The 13,773-nt window shown below is 34.6% G+C and overlaps 2 protein-coding genes across 2 annotated transcripts; one reads left to right on the top strand and one right to left on the bottom strand.

Annotated features, from left to right (window-relative positions):
• Positions 1–459: 459 nt before the first annotated feature.
• On the bottom strand, positions 460–5,122 carry LOC129914139 (protein C12orf4 homolog). Its single transcript, XM_055993216.1, has 5 exons — positions 4,931–5,122; positions 4,140–4,854; positions 907–1,351; positions 751–851; positions 460–692 (listed from the first exon to the last, which is right to left on the bottom strand). Exons 1-5 carry the CDS (start codon positions 5,106–5,108, stop codon positions 575–577), a joined length of 1,557 nt encoding a protein of 518 aa, XP_055849191.1. The 5' UTR covers positions 5,109–5,122; the 3' UTR covers positions 460–574.
• A 5,483-nt stretch (positions 5,123–10,605) lies between these two features.
• Positions 10,606–13,372, top strand: LOC129914919 (uncharacterized protein K02A2.6-like). Its single transcript, XM_055994369.1, has 2 exons — positions 10,606–11,979; positions 12,029–13,372. The coding sequence occupies exons 1-2, from the start codon at positions 10,606–10,608 to the stop codon at positions 13,370–13,372; spliced, it is 2,718 nt and encodes a 905-aa protein (XP_055850344.1).
• The last annotated feature ends 401 nt before the right edge of the window (positions 13,373–13,773 follow it).

The raw sequence follows: 13,773 nt of genomic DNA, 5'->3' as shown, positions 1-13,773 counted from the left end.
GATGCCTTCACTTCCTAACTTAGCATTAAGATTACCCAGGACAATTTTGATATTGTAACTATGGATTTTCTGGTAGGGTTTTTTCATGGAGCTTCCGGCCTTTCCCATCGCACTTCTTGGATGGCAGTTTTATCTACCTAATAGCACTCAAGGACTTTGGTAATTGTTTGGCTGCAAGTGGTTTACTAAGGGACCTAACATTCCACATGCAGATCCGAAATTCATTGCCCTTATTTGGTTTGCAGGGTTCGTCATCAGTCAATCCGTCCGTATCCGAGACTTGTTGTTGTTGCATAAGCTCCTACTCCTAGCCGTGCAGTTACTCGGGCGGCATGAGCCCCCAAGCCGGGAGGGCCACGTCTTTTAATAAATGCAAGAATTGCGGTCAAGTCGCTCCTTATTTGCCTAAATCTGAATAGGTCGGAATAGCCCATATAATGTGGAAATAAAAATCTAGGACCTTAACAAACATTATTAGGATTTAACAATTTTTATTTTTAAATGAGAATGTATTGGTTACAATTTATTTATCAAAGTTCAATCACTACCTGCGTGTAGGGTTCAACTTTCTAACTTACTTACCATCGACGAAAATTTTTGGATTAGTGACTCGAAATACATGCGGCACCATTCCTGCAAGTGTTGTAAATAGTTCCTCTGAAATATCATGTGGTAATAATAGTTGAAGTGTGCTGAAAGAAAAAAAAAACAACCAGTATTTCAAACAATTCTTTAACTTACAAATTCTACCTTAATTCTGCTCCACCCCAAGAAGCCGATTCAATCATAAATCCCTTAGCGCACTTGAATACAAGCTCAGCTCTTCTCATGCACCATTGAACTGTCATATCCTAGAACAAAATTGGAACTCAAGTTAACTATTTCCAGACAAAATCAAAGACTTACTTCAGACATTTCATGCCTGAGCAAAGCTGGGATAGTTAGTGTTGTTACATCATGACGACTAGCCGTTTTAAGGATATTACGCAGTCCCAATATAACTGGATGTCTGGAATTAATCTCACTCGGGCTGTTAAACGGTTCATCAGAGATCAAATGAAAGATTACATGAGATTGTGAGAGATTCGAGTGCTTTGTGATGAAAAAGTCTCCCGTCTTAAGCTTCAGACTGGATTTGGTGGGGCTGCTTGAATTGGATCCATTCAGTTCTTTAGTATCAGCTTCGATTTGTTCCAATTGTTTGTCAATTTGATCAAAATGGAATTCAGTCGACATATTTGAGTTCTTGACAATGTTTTTATTTGCCTGTGCTTGAACTGAAGGAGTCAGAACAACAACGCCACACAATGAACTCGAATATAAACCAAGTGCCATATTAAGACCATTTAAACTGAAAGAGAAGCTTATAAAAAAAGTGAAATCAAACAAATGAAGCGTTGAGAATGAGAAGGGGTTAAGTGACATATTTCAAGTTTTGAGTAAACGTCGTTTAAAGTTTTTGGTTATATGGCTCTTTGTATGAAAATGAAACAAGGCTAACCTCTAAACTAAAGAAAATTAATGGCAATAACACCAATATTTAAGTTGTCTTTATTTTTGTGTTTGTTTCTTAGTCAGACTTAAAATTTTTTTTTAATTCTATTTTGGATTTCTATTTGAGATTGAATCAAAGTAAGGAGTAAAGCTATTTTGTAAAACTTCAACTTTGTTTTTATAGAAAAAAAAAAATGAATCGTAACTGGTGCTGTTTTTCTTGACCTTGCAACGTTTGAACTGATGTAGCTTTTGCAGTTATCAATATAATTAATCGAAATAAAAAGAAATAAGAAGCTTAACTCAAATATTAATACATTGATTTTTTACACCAACAAATCTTAAGGTTTTAGATATTAAATAAAGAAAAACGTTTAAAAAGGCTTTTGTTTAATTTTTTCAGAAATTATAGTTTAATTCTTTTTTTTTTTTAATTCACATTTTGTTCTCTATTTTACTTTGTTTTGTTTAAGACCTCAAAACATTAGATTTTCTTCTTGTAAAAAATTAAGGTATTTATATTTGAGTTAAGCGTCCTATTTTTTTTATTTCGATGAATTATATTAGCTGTTTTTTATTTTCCTCGTGATCCAGATCAGATCTTTGTTTTTTTTAGCTTTACAACAAAAGCAGGATTTTGTTTTTTTTTTTATTGTTTCGCAAATGGAGTTTTTGAAATTATTCCTGGATCACGAGGAAAATAAAACACAGCTATTGATAACTGACCAAGTTGTAAGCCATATACTATCTATATATTGCTCACTTCTGCATTCACTGAGAGAGTATTTTCGTTCATGAATATGAAGTGGCGAGATGAGAAGAATAGGGCTTCATTTAAATTGATCAAAAATGACCTGTTAATTTTTCAAAATGTAAAATTTTAAGTGCAACAAGGTCAACTTCGTTGATTACATTTGAATACAAGTTTTTTGAAGAGCAGCTACTACGAGTTAAAAATGTAAAAGATCTTGAAGTAATTTTTGACGCTAAGCTCAACTTTAAAGATCATATTGACTTTGTAGTATCTAATTTAATTTAATTTAGCTTAATACAAGCGAACTTAAACTAATTCTATATTTACAAAGTATTAGTCTTAAATCTAACAAAATTATACTTATATATAACAAAAGAAAACAAAAAAAAAAAAATGTAATTATTTTCAGGTAGTTATAATGAACATATATATAAATAGAAATATATAAAAAAGAAAATAAAATAAAAAACAAAGTGTATAAAAGAATTAAAACTTTAAGCGAATATATTTATTCAATTAATTAACACTAAAATAAATAAAGGGTTGTGAACGGGAAAAGAAAAGGATTTGGCAAATTAAACATATATTGTTAAAAGATTATTTTTTAGCGTGGATTTCGAAAAGTTTAGATCAAAGATATTTGAATTATTTACTTTTCGTAGCATTCTTGTTATAGGTTCATTTTGTCCATATTCAGTTCGATGGTAGGGTATGCTAAAGAAAGGGACTGATCTCAATCGACGTGGATTAGTATTTAATAAGACCTGTTGAAGCAGATAAGGGCTATCGATACTACCAGTTAGCAACTGATGTATGAATAGAATATCCACATTGTTTCGGCGAGTAAATAAAGGTTGCAGATTAAGAAGTTTTAGACGATCTTCATAGGGGGGAAGATCAAAAGGTAACTCAATGTTAAGATTCTTTAAACCAAATTCCGGGGTTTTTAAAGATGCTTATACGCTTAAAACGTTGTTTTGTCTTTGGTGCTGCCTTTTTTTTGGAATACTGTTCAGTAGTTTGGTTTCCTCATTATGATAATAGTATTTCCAGAATTGGGAGAATCCAAAAACGATTTACACGTTTTGCTTTAAGAAGGTTATATTGGAATAGGAATTCTAGTGAACTGCTTTTTTAAATTTATTTTTATGTTCCTGAAAGACGGTTAAGAAACCGTAGTGATTTATTTTATATTCCTGCGCATAGAACAAACTACAGATTTAATGAACTTATAACGCGTTCTTTGAGATTGTAGAACTCAGTTTGCAGTGAAGTCGATCTATGTATGCAAAGAATGAATTCAAATCTATTGGGCCCTATCGTAAATATCCAGGGGAATTTTGTTTCCCTCGGAATATTTTTTTCCCTCGGAATTTTTTGGAACAAAAAATCGTATGAAATTCCCCTGGAAAATTGATTGCCGATACCAATAAATTCCGAGGGAGACTTTTTATGATCATTTTCGCTCCCATATTTAAAACATGGGAAACATTTCGAGGGAAATTTTTATTCATGATAACCCCCATTGTTCTTCAAATACATATGTTTTAAATTAACGTTGCTTTTTTGTATCTATTTGTATAATTGTGATATATTCAAACCAAAAATTAAATTTTCATATTATTAAATAAACTCAGTCGTGAGAATTTTGTAACCAGCAGAACAAAATATATCCATTGATTGTAAATAAATACTTTAAAACAAAATTGTTATGTACTGCAAGAAGCACCAAAAAATACATTTTCAAGACTTGAAATAAATGGTACTCTTCTTGTTTCAAATGTACTCCTTTTTTCGTCTCTGAAATCAAATCTATTCTTTCTTAAAAAAAACTTGGCAACCCTACACTTAACCCCTTCTCATTCTCAACTCAATCTGAAAGAATAACTACTTTTCATCGGAATGGAGAGGACTGCACAGATCAGTAACATCTGCACTTAATATTCGAATGTTGTGCATGTGCTTTAACTGAGACCCCAAATGAATAGTAAAACTCTCTTCCATCGAAGGCATTTGGGATATGTACATCGAAGACAGGTTTCCCATCTGTAAAGAAGCCTGTGGTGAAGGTAAAAATATCTTACTAACTTGACTCGTTATCCATTCCCGATACTCATTCTTCTGGTGACCTCTTTTGGCCTCCAACTCAGACTCATAACGTTTGCGAATGTAATTCTGAGTGGAATATTGTTGAGCCAAAAGATTATTAACATCTTCCGATGTTGTCGATATATCTAATTGGTTTATTATCGATTCCATTTCTTCTTGTTGACGTGCATTCAGTGTGTCAACTTCTTTGTCCATTTGATTGACCATATCGGCAATCGCCTTGGCATGTTGTTTTTCTTTGGCCAAAATCACATCCAAAGAAGATGAATCAAGTCGAAATAGACGATGGAAACTTTGAGCAAATATCTCCTCATCGGAGGGACCAATACGATCGGCAAATTGAATGAGTTCCTCTTTGTATAACTTCTCGGTATCTTTAACAATGGCTTCGATATCGATTTCGTTATTGCAAACTTTTTGCAAAAGTAACTCATCGCGTTCGTCGTAAAAGTTTTGATTTTCTTTTGTTAGAAATTCTTCCAATTCTTTTTTGATAACTTTTTATCACAATAGAAATCAAATTTCAATAAAAAATTAAGAATATTCAAAGAAAAGTTGGGAGGGAATACTTACGAATGTCTGCATCTAAATAACGCATCATTGGATCCATTTTATTCATTATCGTGGAAACTATTTCTTGTTGGCATGATTTAAAAGGTATTGTGATGCTTTGAGAGATTTCTTGATCGGAATCATCATAATTTTTATATTTGTAAATAAAATTTACAATTTTTGTATCGGTTTCTTCCATTATTTCTGTTGATACGCCTTTCAAATGCAAAAATCTGTCAACAAAAGAAAAGTGTCGACTGTCAAATTTTGGAACAGCTGATTTTTTTTTTCGTTAAATCGTTAACGTAGTGCTCATAGACTTGTTTATATTTGTTCCCATATAATTTCCTTTTTATTATGAAATAATTTCGATAAAATTAATTTTCCAAGAGTTTTTGGTTGGAAATGATGCACAGGTGCAGTGCACAGAATTAATACTCACGGGTGTTAATTCTCAATGAAAAGGAAATTACGCTCGCGTGTGTTAATTCCTTTTTTAATTGTTAATAATATAAATAAAATGCACGGCTGGGTTCCAACTTCCAAGTACTCTGGCTCTTATGGTAAAAATAGCTCTTATATTTAAGCTTTTTATAAAAAAAAAATAAGGGACAATTATAACTCGATTTTATTAAAGCAGTTTTGATAATATACAAAAATACATAGAATTTGGGGTCGAATCATGGCGTACGATTATTAACGTTAATCGTAATTGTGTGCCGGGATTCGATCCCTATTTTTATAATTGATTAAACACGGTTTTTAATGGCTTTGATCACAAAACGAAGTATGCCATCTTATTTCTTGTATCAAAAGGAATTTTACCTATATAAAAATTTTCCAAAATATTTCAAATATATATATTTTTATTTCAAAAGTTGAGTCTTCTTTAGTTAGGTACACAAACAAATTTAATCAAAATCGTTACAACCGTCTTTGAAAAAAAAATTACCTTTTCTATTTCCATTATACATATATGGCAGGTAACTTTATTGGTCCCAACAAAAACTTCAATTCCTCCTCTAGGGAATCACCCAAAACTGTTAACTGCCAAGTTTGAAAAAAAATCGCTTTACTAGTTATTGCCGGACCCACTTTTTTGCCATTCTCCATCATCGTAATGTCATGTCTGATTGTTATTTCGAGTTCGATTTTTTTACGAATCCTTAACTTTGTAGGGTCGCCTATATAACAATAGAAGACAAAAAAAAATTAAAAAAAAAACACTTTGCATCAAAACAACTTAGCTGGTCAATAACAAAAAAATCGAGTAGCTCAGAAAACAATATTTGAGTTGTCAAGGCAACAAAAAAATATATTTGAAAATTTCGTTTGAAAATTTTCCATTCAAGTTTGAAATTTTAAACCGAAAAGACTTTTGCTAGAAAAAAAAAATAAGAATACATTTTTGGAAAGTTCTAGGGCATTTTGTGATTTGAAAACGTAAAAATAAAAAAAAAAAAATTCCTGAAAAATACTTTTAATCCATATATTATCTACCAAATCATATTGATGGTTTCATTAGATATTGGAGTTTAACAAAAAAAAAAGGAATTAAAAAAATATATAAGAGTGATATTCATTCTATCCAAACAGTGCTGTGCCCCTAAGATACATCTTTTAAAGATGCCATTCAATCTCGAATAAAGTTTTGCTAATTGCGACAAATTAAAATAATAAGAATCCTATCTCGATCCAGACGGATTTAAATATTTTAAAAAGCAAAAGCCGAAACTATTAAGCTTTGAAAAATTTATCGTTTTCTTAATCCAGTGCGAATCCTATCTCGATCCAGACGGATTTTAACATTTTTTAAAAGCAAAAGCCGAAACTATTAAGCTTTAAAAAAAATCTATCGTTTCTTAATCCAGTGCGAATCAAGAATTGAAGTTTCGAGGAAATAATATCAATTCAAGAAATTTTGAAGAAATTTTAACAATTGTGGCGTCACTTTTTTTTTTGCTGTTCTTAATAATTTGTTTTTTTTTTTTTATTATTCTAATTGTGTATTTATGTTAAATTGTGTTCGTTTTCATATTTTCATTAGTTTTAACTTTTTTTTTTAAATAAGTTGTTTTACTTTCTGATTCGTGGAAGCTTGTGCAAGGAATTCACTCAAATTTGGGTGATTTACTTAATTATTCCAACTTTTCTATACAGGTCCAAACAGCTTGTGCGCACAATCTAAAAGGATACAGGTATGTGATTTTTGTTTTGTTAATTTTTTTTTATTATTTTTATAATTGTAATTACATTGAGTTTGAGTGAATTTTCTTTTATAATCTCTTTTTTAAATATATATTAGATTTAACTTGATCTATACGATTGGCTAAATTAAAATACATAGCTAGTAATTGAATAATAAAATTTCATTAATTTTAATTTTCTTTCAATAAACAATCCTATTTTTATAAATAATTATTACATAATTAATAGTAATAAATTAATCTTAATTCTTTTGAAAATGAAATGAGCAAGTTTTCGTTATTTTTATTTTGGTTCAGAAAAAATATTAGTATGAAATACTAAACTTCATGAGGAGCGACTGGTGACGGATGGGACATAAGAGTCCACAAATTAACTGAGTCTCCGTAGGTGAGGCTTGAGGTCTTATTTTAGGGGCTGTTGCATTTTTTGTTTATGAGCGCGCGACAGCCAAGGTGTTTAACTCAGTTATGAGTTAAATAAAGGGGAGGGTGCTCAAGGGTGCCAATTACACCATGGTGCCCGTGTATTAAAATGACTAATAGGTTAATTGGAAAACAGGGATTCTTCGTTTACCTCCGGCATAATTAATTTTTTTATTTTTCTATAACGTAGCTTAATTTTAATGTCCGTTTTGTCAGTCTGTTCAAGTATAGTTTTTCAGTCCTAGATTATTTTAATTTTGAGATTTTTGGTATTTAGAATGTTAATTATTGATAAACCAGGCATGATAACAATGCGGTAGTCCAGGTAAGCGGGTCAAAAAGAACCCCCCCACATCCGGCGAGCTAAGCAAAGCAAAAAAACATGTCTGACCTGGCTCTGCTTCCTGGACACCCTTCCATCCATAATTTTGTGTAGGATCTGTACCTACAGGATGGAAGGGTTGACTACATTCTCACCTTCATTGGTGGGAAAAGGGTCTAAACCGTTACAGATGGCGCCCAACGTGGGGCAATTGTTGTTAAGGGTACCTTACAGTAGTCTTAATAATTTTTGCTCAAATTTTTTTTTTGTTTATTTGTTCTTCAGTAATTTCTTGGGGTTTTTATTTGTTTTCGTTTTTTTTATATTCTTCATTTTTTTTATTCGTGGTTAAAATTTTTTTAAATTTAATTTGTAACTTTCTATCTATATGTTTGGAGGTGGACCAACAATTTTTGTTAACTTTTGACAATTCTTTCCGGTTAGGATTCTCTGTCCAGCAATGGAAGTTTATTTCGTTGTTTGATGCGGGGTGTCTGAGTTAGAGGGGATTGTCCAGAGGAAAGAAAATATCAGGTGTCTTTGTTTTGAAACATTTTCTGATCAAATAGCCTTGGTATTTTCGATTTCAGTTTGGGGTTTTGCAAGTTAGTGTATATGTACTGTCCGAAAGAGGAAGTCTTGTTTCTTCTTTGTCAGCTGCTGTGCATATGCACTTGCAATTTTCTCAAACTAATTTGGTTCTTGGCTTGATATCCTTATGGTGAAAGCTCGATATTTGCTGTCCGGAATAGGGAATTGCAGTACCTATCTGTCTGTTGCTTCATTTACTTTGGCAAACACTATAAAAGGTGTCAGGTCAGGAACTGAATAAACTGATTAGCTGAAACTTCTTTTAATACACAAGCGGACCTCAGTTTATCTAGGCTTCTGGTTCTTAATGTCATTAGTCGCTCCATTTAATTAATGTTTAAACTCTTTAATATTCGTATATATATAAAATATTTAACATATAAACATAATTGTTGAATTTTTTTTTTTTTGTCTGTTCGATTAATAAGTAAAATTAAAATGTCTGATCAGCCAAGTGGGTCGAAGGGACCATTTAATCATTTTAAAGACTTAGGATTAAGAATGGATAGGATTTTAAATTCTACACCTCTAAATGTTCTAGATGACACTAGGTCTTTCGGTCCTAGAATTTCAAAGCAGAAGCAGCCTAATTTTTCTTCAACCAATCCTTTTATTGCTACTAGAGAGATATTGCCTTTTCCATGTCCGAATAGGAGAGAAGAAAAAACACCAGATCATGACACAGAGCAAAATGTTGCTCCTCCTAGACCTTTTCAAAACACTAATTCAATAAACAGTTTGGTCCAAAAAGCGGTTGCATCGGCTATTGAGGCCCAAAATACAAATATTATGAAAAGCTTAGACAAAATATTAGCCGAAGAAAGACAAAAGATTCGGGACCAAGTTGTTGAGGTGGTTCAGGAATCACTTCCGAAAAGACCATTAACCGGAACTGTGCCAAGACAAATAAATGCCCCACAATGTAACCAATCAAACATTTTTGATCCAAATAATGATCATATTTATGAATTTCAAAACATGCACATTAATAATGGTAATACAAAATCAAGATTTGACAATCAAACAAATTATCAATGTAATTCAAATTTTAGTAGACCCAACCGAAATTCAACTGGTTGCGATTATCAGAAATGGGGTGTGAAATATGATAATCGCAACATGACAGTTGATGATTTCCTTTTCCGATTGGAATACTTACGTACATCTTACGATGTTCAATGGGAAGATGTTGTGCGAAACTTCCATCATTTCATTGAAGGTGAAGTCAGCACATGGTTTTGGATACATAAGAAGTCACATCCCAGGGAAGATTGGTGGCAGCTTAAAATGGCTCTTACAGAGCATTTTAGAAGTCTGGAAACCGATGAAGAACTCGAAAGGAAAATGGATGATCGTAGGCAGGGCTCTCGAGAATCCTTTGACAATTTTTATTCAGATCTACTGAAACTAAATTCAAGACTTCGAAATCCTCGCGGTAATGAAAGATTAATTTTTCTACTCCGTAAAAACGTGTGCCCTGAAATAGGTGGTAAGCTCTTGACATTTAAGACAGCTAGTTTGCCAGAAATGGTGTATACATGTAGGAACATTGAAAAATATAATGTTGAAAGTTCGAATCCAAATCAGTTTCAGAGGCAGCAAAAGTTTCACAAACATGTCAATGAGGTGGACTGCGAAATTTCCGATGCTGCTTACGAACAGTCATTAGAAGCCGTCGGAGTTTCAAAGTCGTCTAATGAATTGCCTTCATTAAAATGCTGGAACTGCAATTCGACAGGTCACAAATTTAAGCAGTGTCCCAATAGCCAGCAATCATTTTTCTGTTTCACTTGTGGGCTTCCAGACACAATTTCAACTCGCTGTCCTAATTGTTCGGGAAACCGACCAAGGAGCAATATGCTGTCCGGGGATCATTGCTCCCAACCAAAGAGACCGGACAATCCTTTCAGGAATCATTAGGTAACAAAGATGATATAAAACAATCAAATTCAACCGTAACAAAAATACTCGAAAGACAGCATCAACCAGCCATATCTAAACCTACTGAAAACATACCAAGGCCGACCCTTCATGAGCGTCTTCTCAATTATGAGGAAGTCCGTGCACGAATTTTCGATACAAATCCGACAGACGCACCTTGTACCTCTGACAAAAACCTGAAACTTCGTCAACGTTTTGCAGATAAGAAAGCTATGCATAAAGCCATTGATTCTACCGCTTTGCTAAGTTCCGACGACCCCAGGCCTTATGCAAACATCCAAATAGGCAATACAAACGTTCTTGGCCTTTTAGACTCAGGAGCGTCCATAAGCTGTCTGGGGCAAGGCGCTTTGGAATTCCTTCGGGAAAATGGAATTCCCTACAAAGAGTTCACGTCGGAGGTAAACACAGCAGGTGGTCAGAAGCAGGCAATTATAGGCTCTGCTTTAGTAAATGTCATTTATAAGGGATTAGAAAAAGAAATGCGTTTATTCGTGGTCCCAACTTTGGAACAGAAACTCTACCTTGGGGTGGATTTTTGGAAGCTTTTCAATCTCGCTCCACAAATCATTTCGGAATTAAATCAGATCCCAAAGACCCAACCAACTGACCCGAATTTTCATGAATTGTCACCAGATCAGTTAGTAGCATTAGAGGAAGCGAAAGCATTGTTTCCATCTTATGCGGTACATGGCCTAGGACGGACTGGACTTGAGGAGCATCATATTGACACCGGTGATGCTGCACCAATTAAACAACGGCATTATCCCGTTTCTCCGGCGGTTCAAAAACTTCTCTATGAGGAGGTGGATCGCATGTTTCAACTTGGCGTGATTGAGGAAAGCGACAGTGCTTGGAGCTCTCCTGTTGTTCTAGTGAAGAAGTCAAACGGCAAACATAGACTCTGCCTAGACTTCAGGAAAGTCAATTCCGTCACGAAGAAATTTGCGGGTCCGGTTCCGAATATTGAAGGTTTGCTAAGTCGTCTTTCAAATTCACGTTTCTTTTCGAGCGTGGATTTGAAAGACGCCTTCTGGCAGATACCGTTGGAGAAAAGTTCAAGGGAGAAGACAGCATTTAGTGTTCCGGGGTTGCCTTTGCTTCAGTTCAAAGTCATGCCTTTTGGCTTATGCAACGCAGCACAGCGTATGTGTAAGTTGATCGACAAGGTTGTACCGCATCAGTATAGGGAAAATGTTTTCCCGTACGTTGATGATCTACTAATTGTGACTTCCACATTTGATGAGCATATTCGGATGCTAAAGATAATTGCGGGCCGTTTAACAGAGGCTGGACTTACTATTAACGTAGAGAAGTCCAAGTTCTGTTTTAAGGAACTCAATTATCTTGGCTATGTTGTTGGGGAGGGTTGCCTGAAAACAAATTCAGAAAAGGTTTCTTCTATTATGGAGTTCCCGGTTCCAAAAACAAAACGTCAGGTTAGAAGGTTTCTTGGATTGTCGGGTTGGTATAGGAGATTTGTAAAGGATTATTCAGGGATTGCTGCTCCTATTACCAACACGTTGAAGGGTTCGAAATTCGAGTTTGGTCCTGAAGCAATCAGTGCCTTCAATCAACTCAAAGAGGCACTAACCACCGCCCCAAGGGTTTGATTTTGATATTGAACACCGAAAGGGTTCTGAGCACGTTGTTCCGGACGCGTTATCGCGAGTATACGCTGTTGATGCCCTTTGCGATGTTTCATTATCAGAAGATCTCCACCAGGTTGTCCTTCACATTGACCTTGATGACTTGAGTTTCAGGTCAGAGGAATATGTGAAGTTGATTGAGACAGTCAGAGAAAATGAAAACCAGCTTCCTGATCTTCAAGTATCTGATGGGTTTGTGTACAAAAAAGTCAAACACTGTACAGGCAACCCAGTCGAAGATGACATGGTGTGGAAGCTATGGGTTCCATCGGAATTAACCAATTCTTTAATCCTTCTTGCTCATGAACCACCTAAAGCCGCGCATGGTGGTGTTGCTAAAACTTTGTACCGTCTTCGTGATAGATTTTACTGGCCTAGTATGGCGGCAGAAGTAAAATCATTTATTGCAAGCTGTGACGTGTGCAAAGTTTCGAAGGCCCCTAACACAATTTTAAGGCCGAAAATGGGCAAAGCATTTATAGTTGAGAGGCCGTACCAGCATATCTTCATTGACTTCCTGGGACCGTACCCAAGGTCAACAAAAGGAAATACTTACATCATCGTCTGCTTGGACCAACTTACCAAGTTCGTTCATGTTCATCCTTTACGACAGGCGAACAGTGAAAATGCCATAAGGTTTTTGGAGGAACAAGTTTTCTCGGTATTTGGAGTGCCAGAGTCTTTGCTATCGGATAATGGTAAACAGTTTGTAAGCAAAGAGTTCTCCAAGTTTTTGCTCTCATATGGAGTAAAGCATGTAAGGACTGCAGTGTATTCGCCGCAGGCAAATGCTAGTGAGAGAGTGAATCGTTCAATCCTCAGTGCAATACGATCTTATTTAGATAAAGATCAAAGGCACTGGGATAAACATCTTCCCTCGATTGCTAGTGCTCTCCGAACGACGGTGCACTCAGCCATAGACATGTCTCCATATGAGGCATTATTTGGACAATGCAAAATAGAACATGGATCCGATTACAAACTACTGAGATCACTGAAGTCCGTCAATAATCCGGAGTTTTCGCTGTTGCCTTTGCCGTCAAGGATGAATATGATCCATAGCCACCTAAAGAACTCACTAGAACAAGCACATAGAGTATACGAACGCACTTACAACACGCGTAGTAAGGATGTGCAGTTCAAAGTGGGGGACGTTGTCTTCAAGCGAAACTTCGTTCAAAGCGATGCATTTAAGAAGGTAAATGCTAAGCTTTGTCCAAAATTTCTTAAAGCAAGGGTTAAGTCAGTGCGTGGTAATAGTTTATATGAATTGGAGGATTTAGCTGGCAATGTTTTAGGTGTATTCCACTGCAAGGATATTCGGGTTTAGCTCCTTTTTCATATCATTCTTTGAACGCCGACGTTCTTCAGACTGATATGTTTTGTAGGGTCGCCTATATAACAATAGAAGACAAAAAAAAATTTAAAAAAAACACTTTGCATCAAAACAACTTAGCTGGTCAATAACAAAAAAATCGAGTAGCTCAGAAAACAATATTTGAGTTGTCAAGGCAACAAAAAAATATATTTGAAAATTTCGTTTGAAAATTTTCCATTCAAGTTTGAAATTTTAAACCGAAAAGACTTTTGCTAGAAAAAAAAAATAAGAATACATTTTTGGAAAGTTCTAGGGCATTTTGTGATTTGAAAACGTAAAAATAAAAAAAAAAAAATTCCTGAAAAATACTTTTAATCCATATATTATCTACCAAATCATATTGATGGTTTCAT

The sequence above is a fragment of the Episyrphus balteatus genome, chromosome 3, assembly GCF_945859705.1.
Source record: "Episyrphus balteatus chromosome 3, idEpiBalt1.1, whole genome shotgun sequence".
In the NCBI taxonomy this organism is placed as follows: Eukaryota; Metazoa; Arthropoda; class Insecta; order Diptera; family Syrphidae; genus Episyrphus; species Episyrphus balteatus.
The sequence above is the reverse complement of the archived record's forward strand: the minus strand, read 5'-3'. Positions and strand labels throughout refer to the sequence as shown.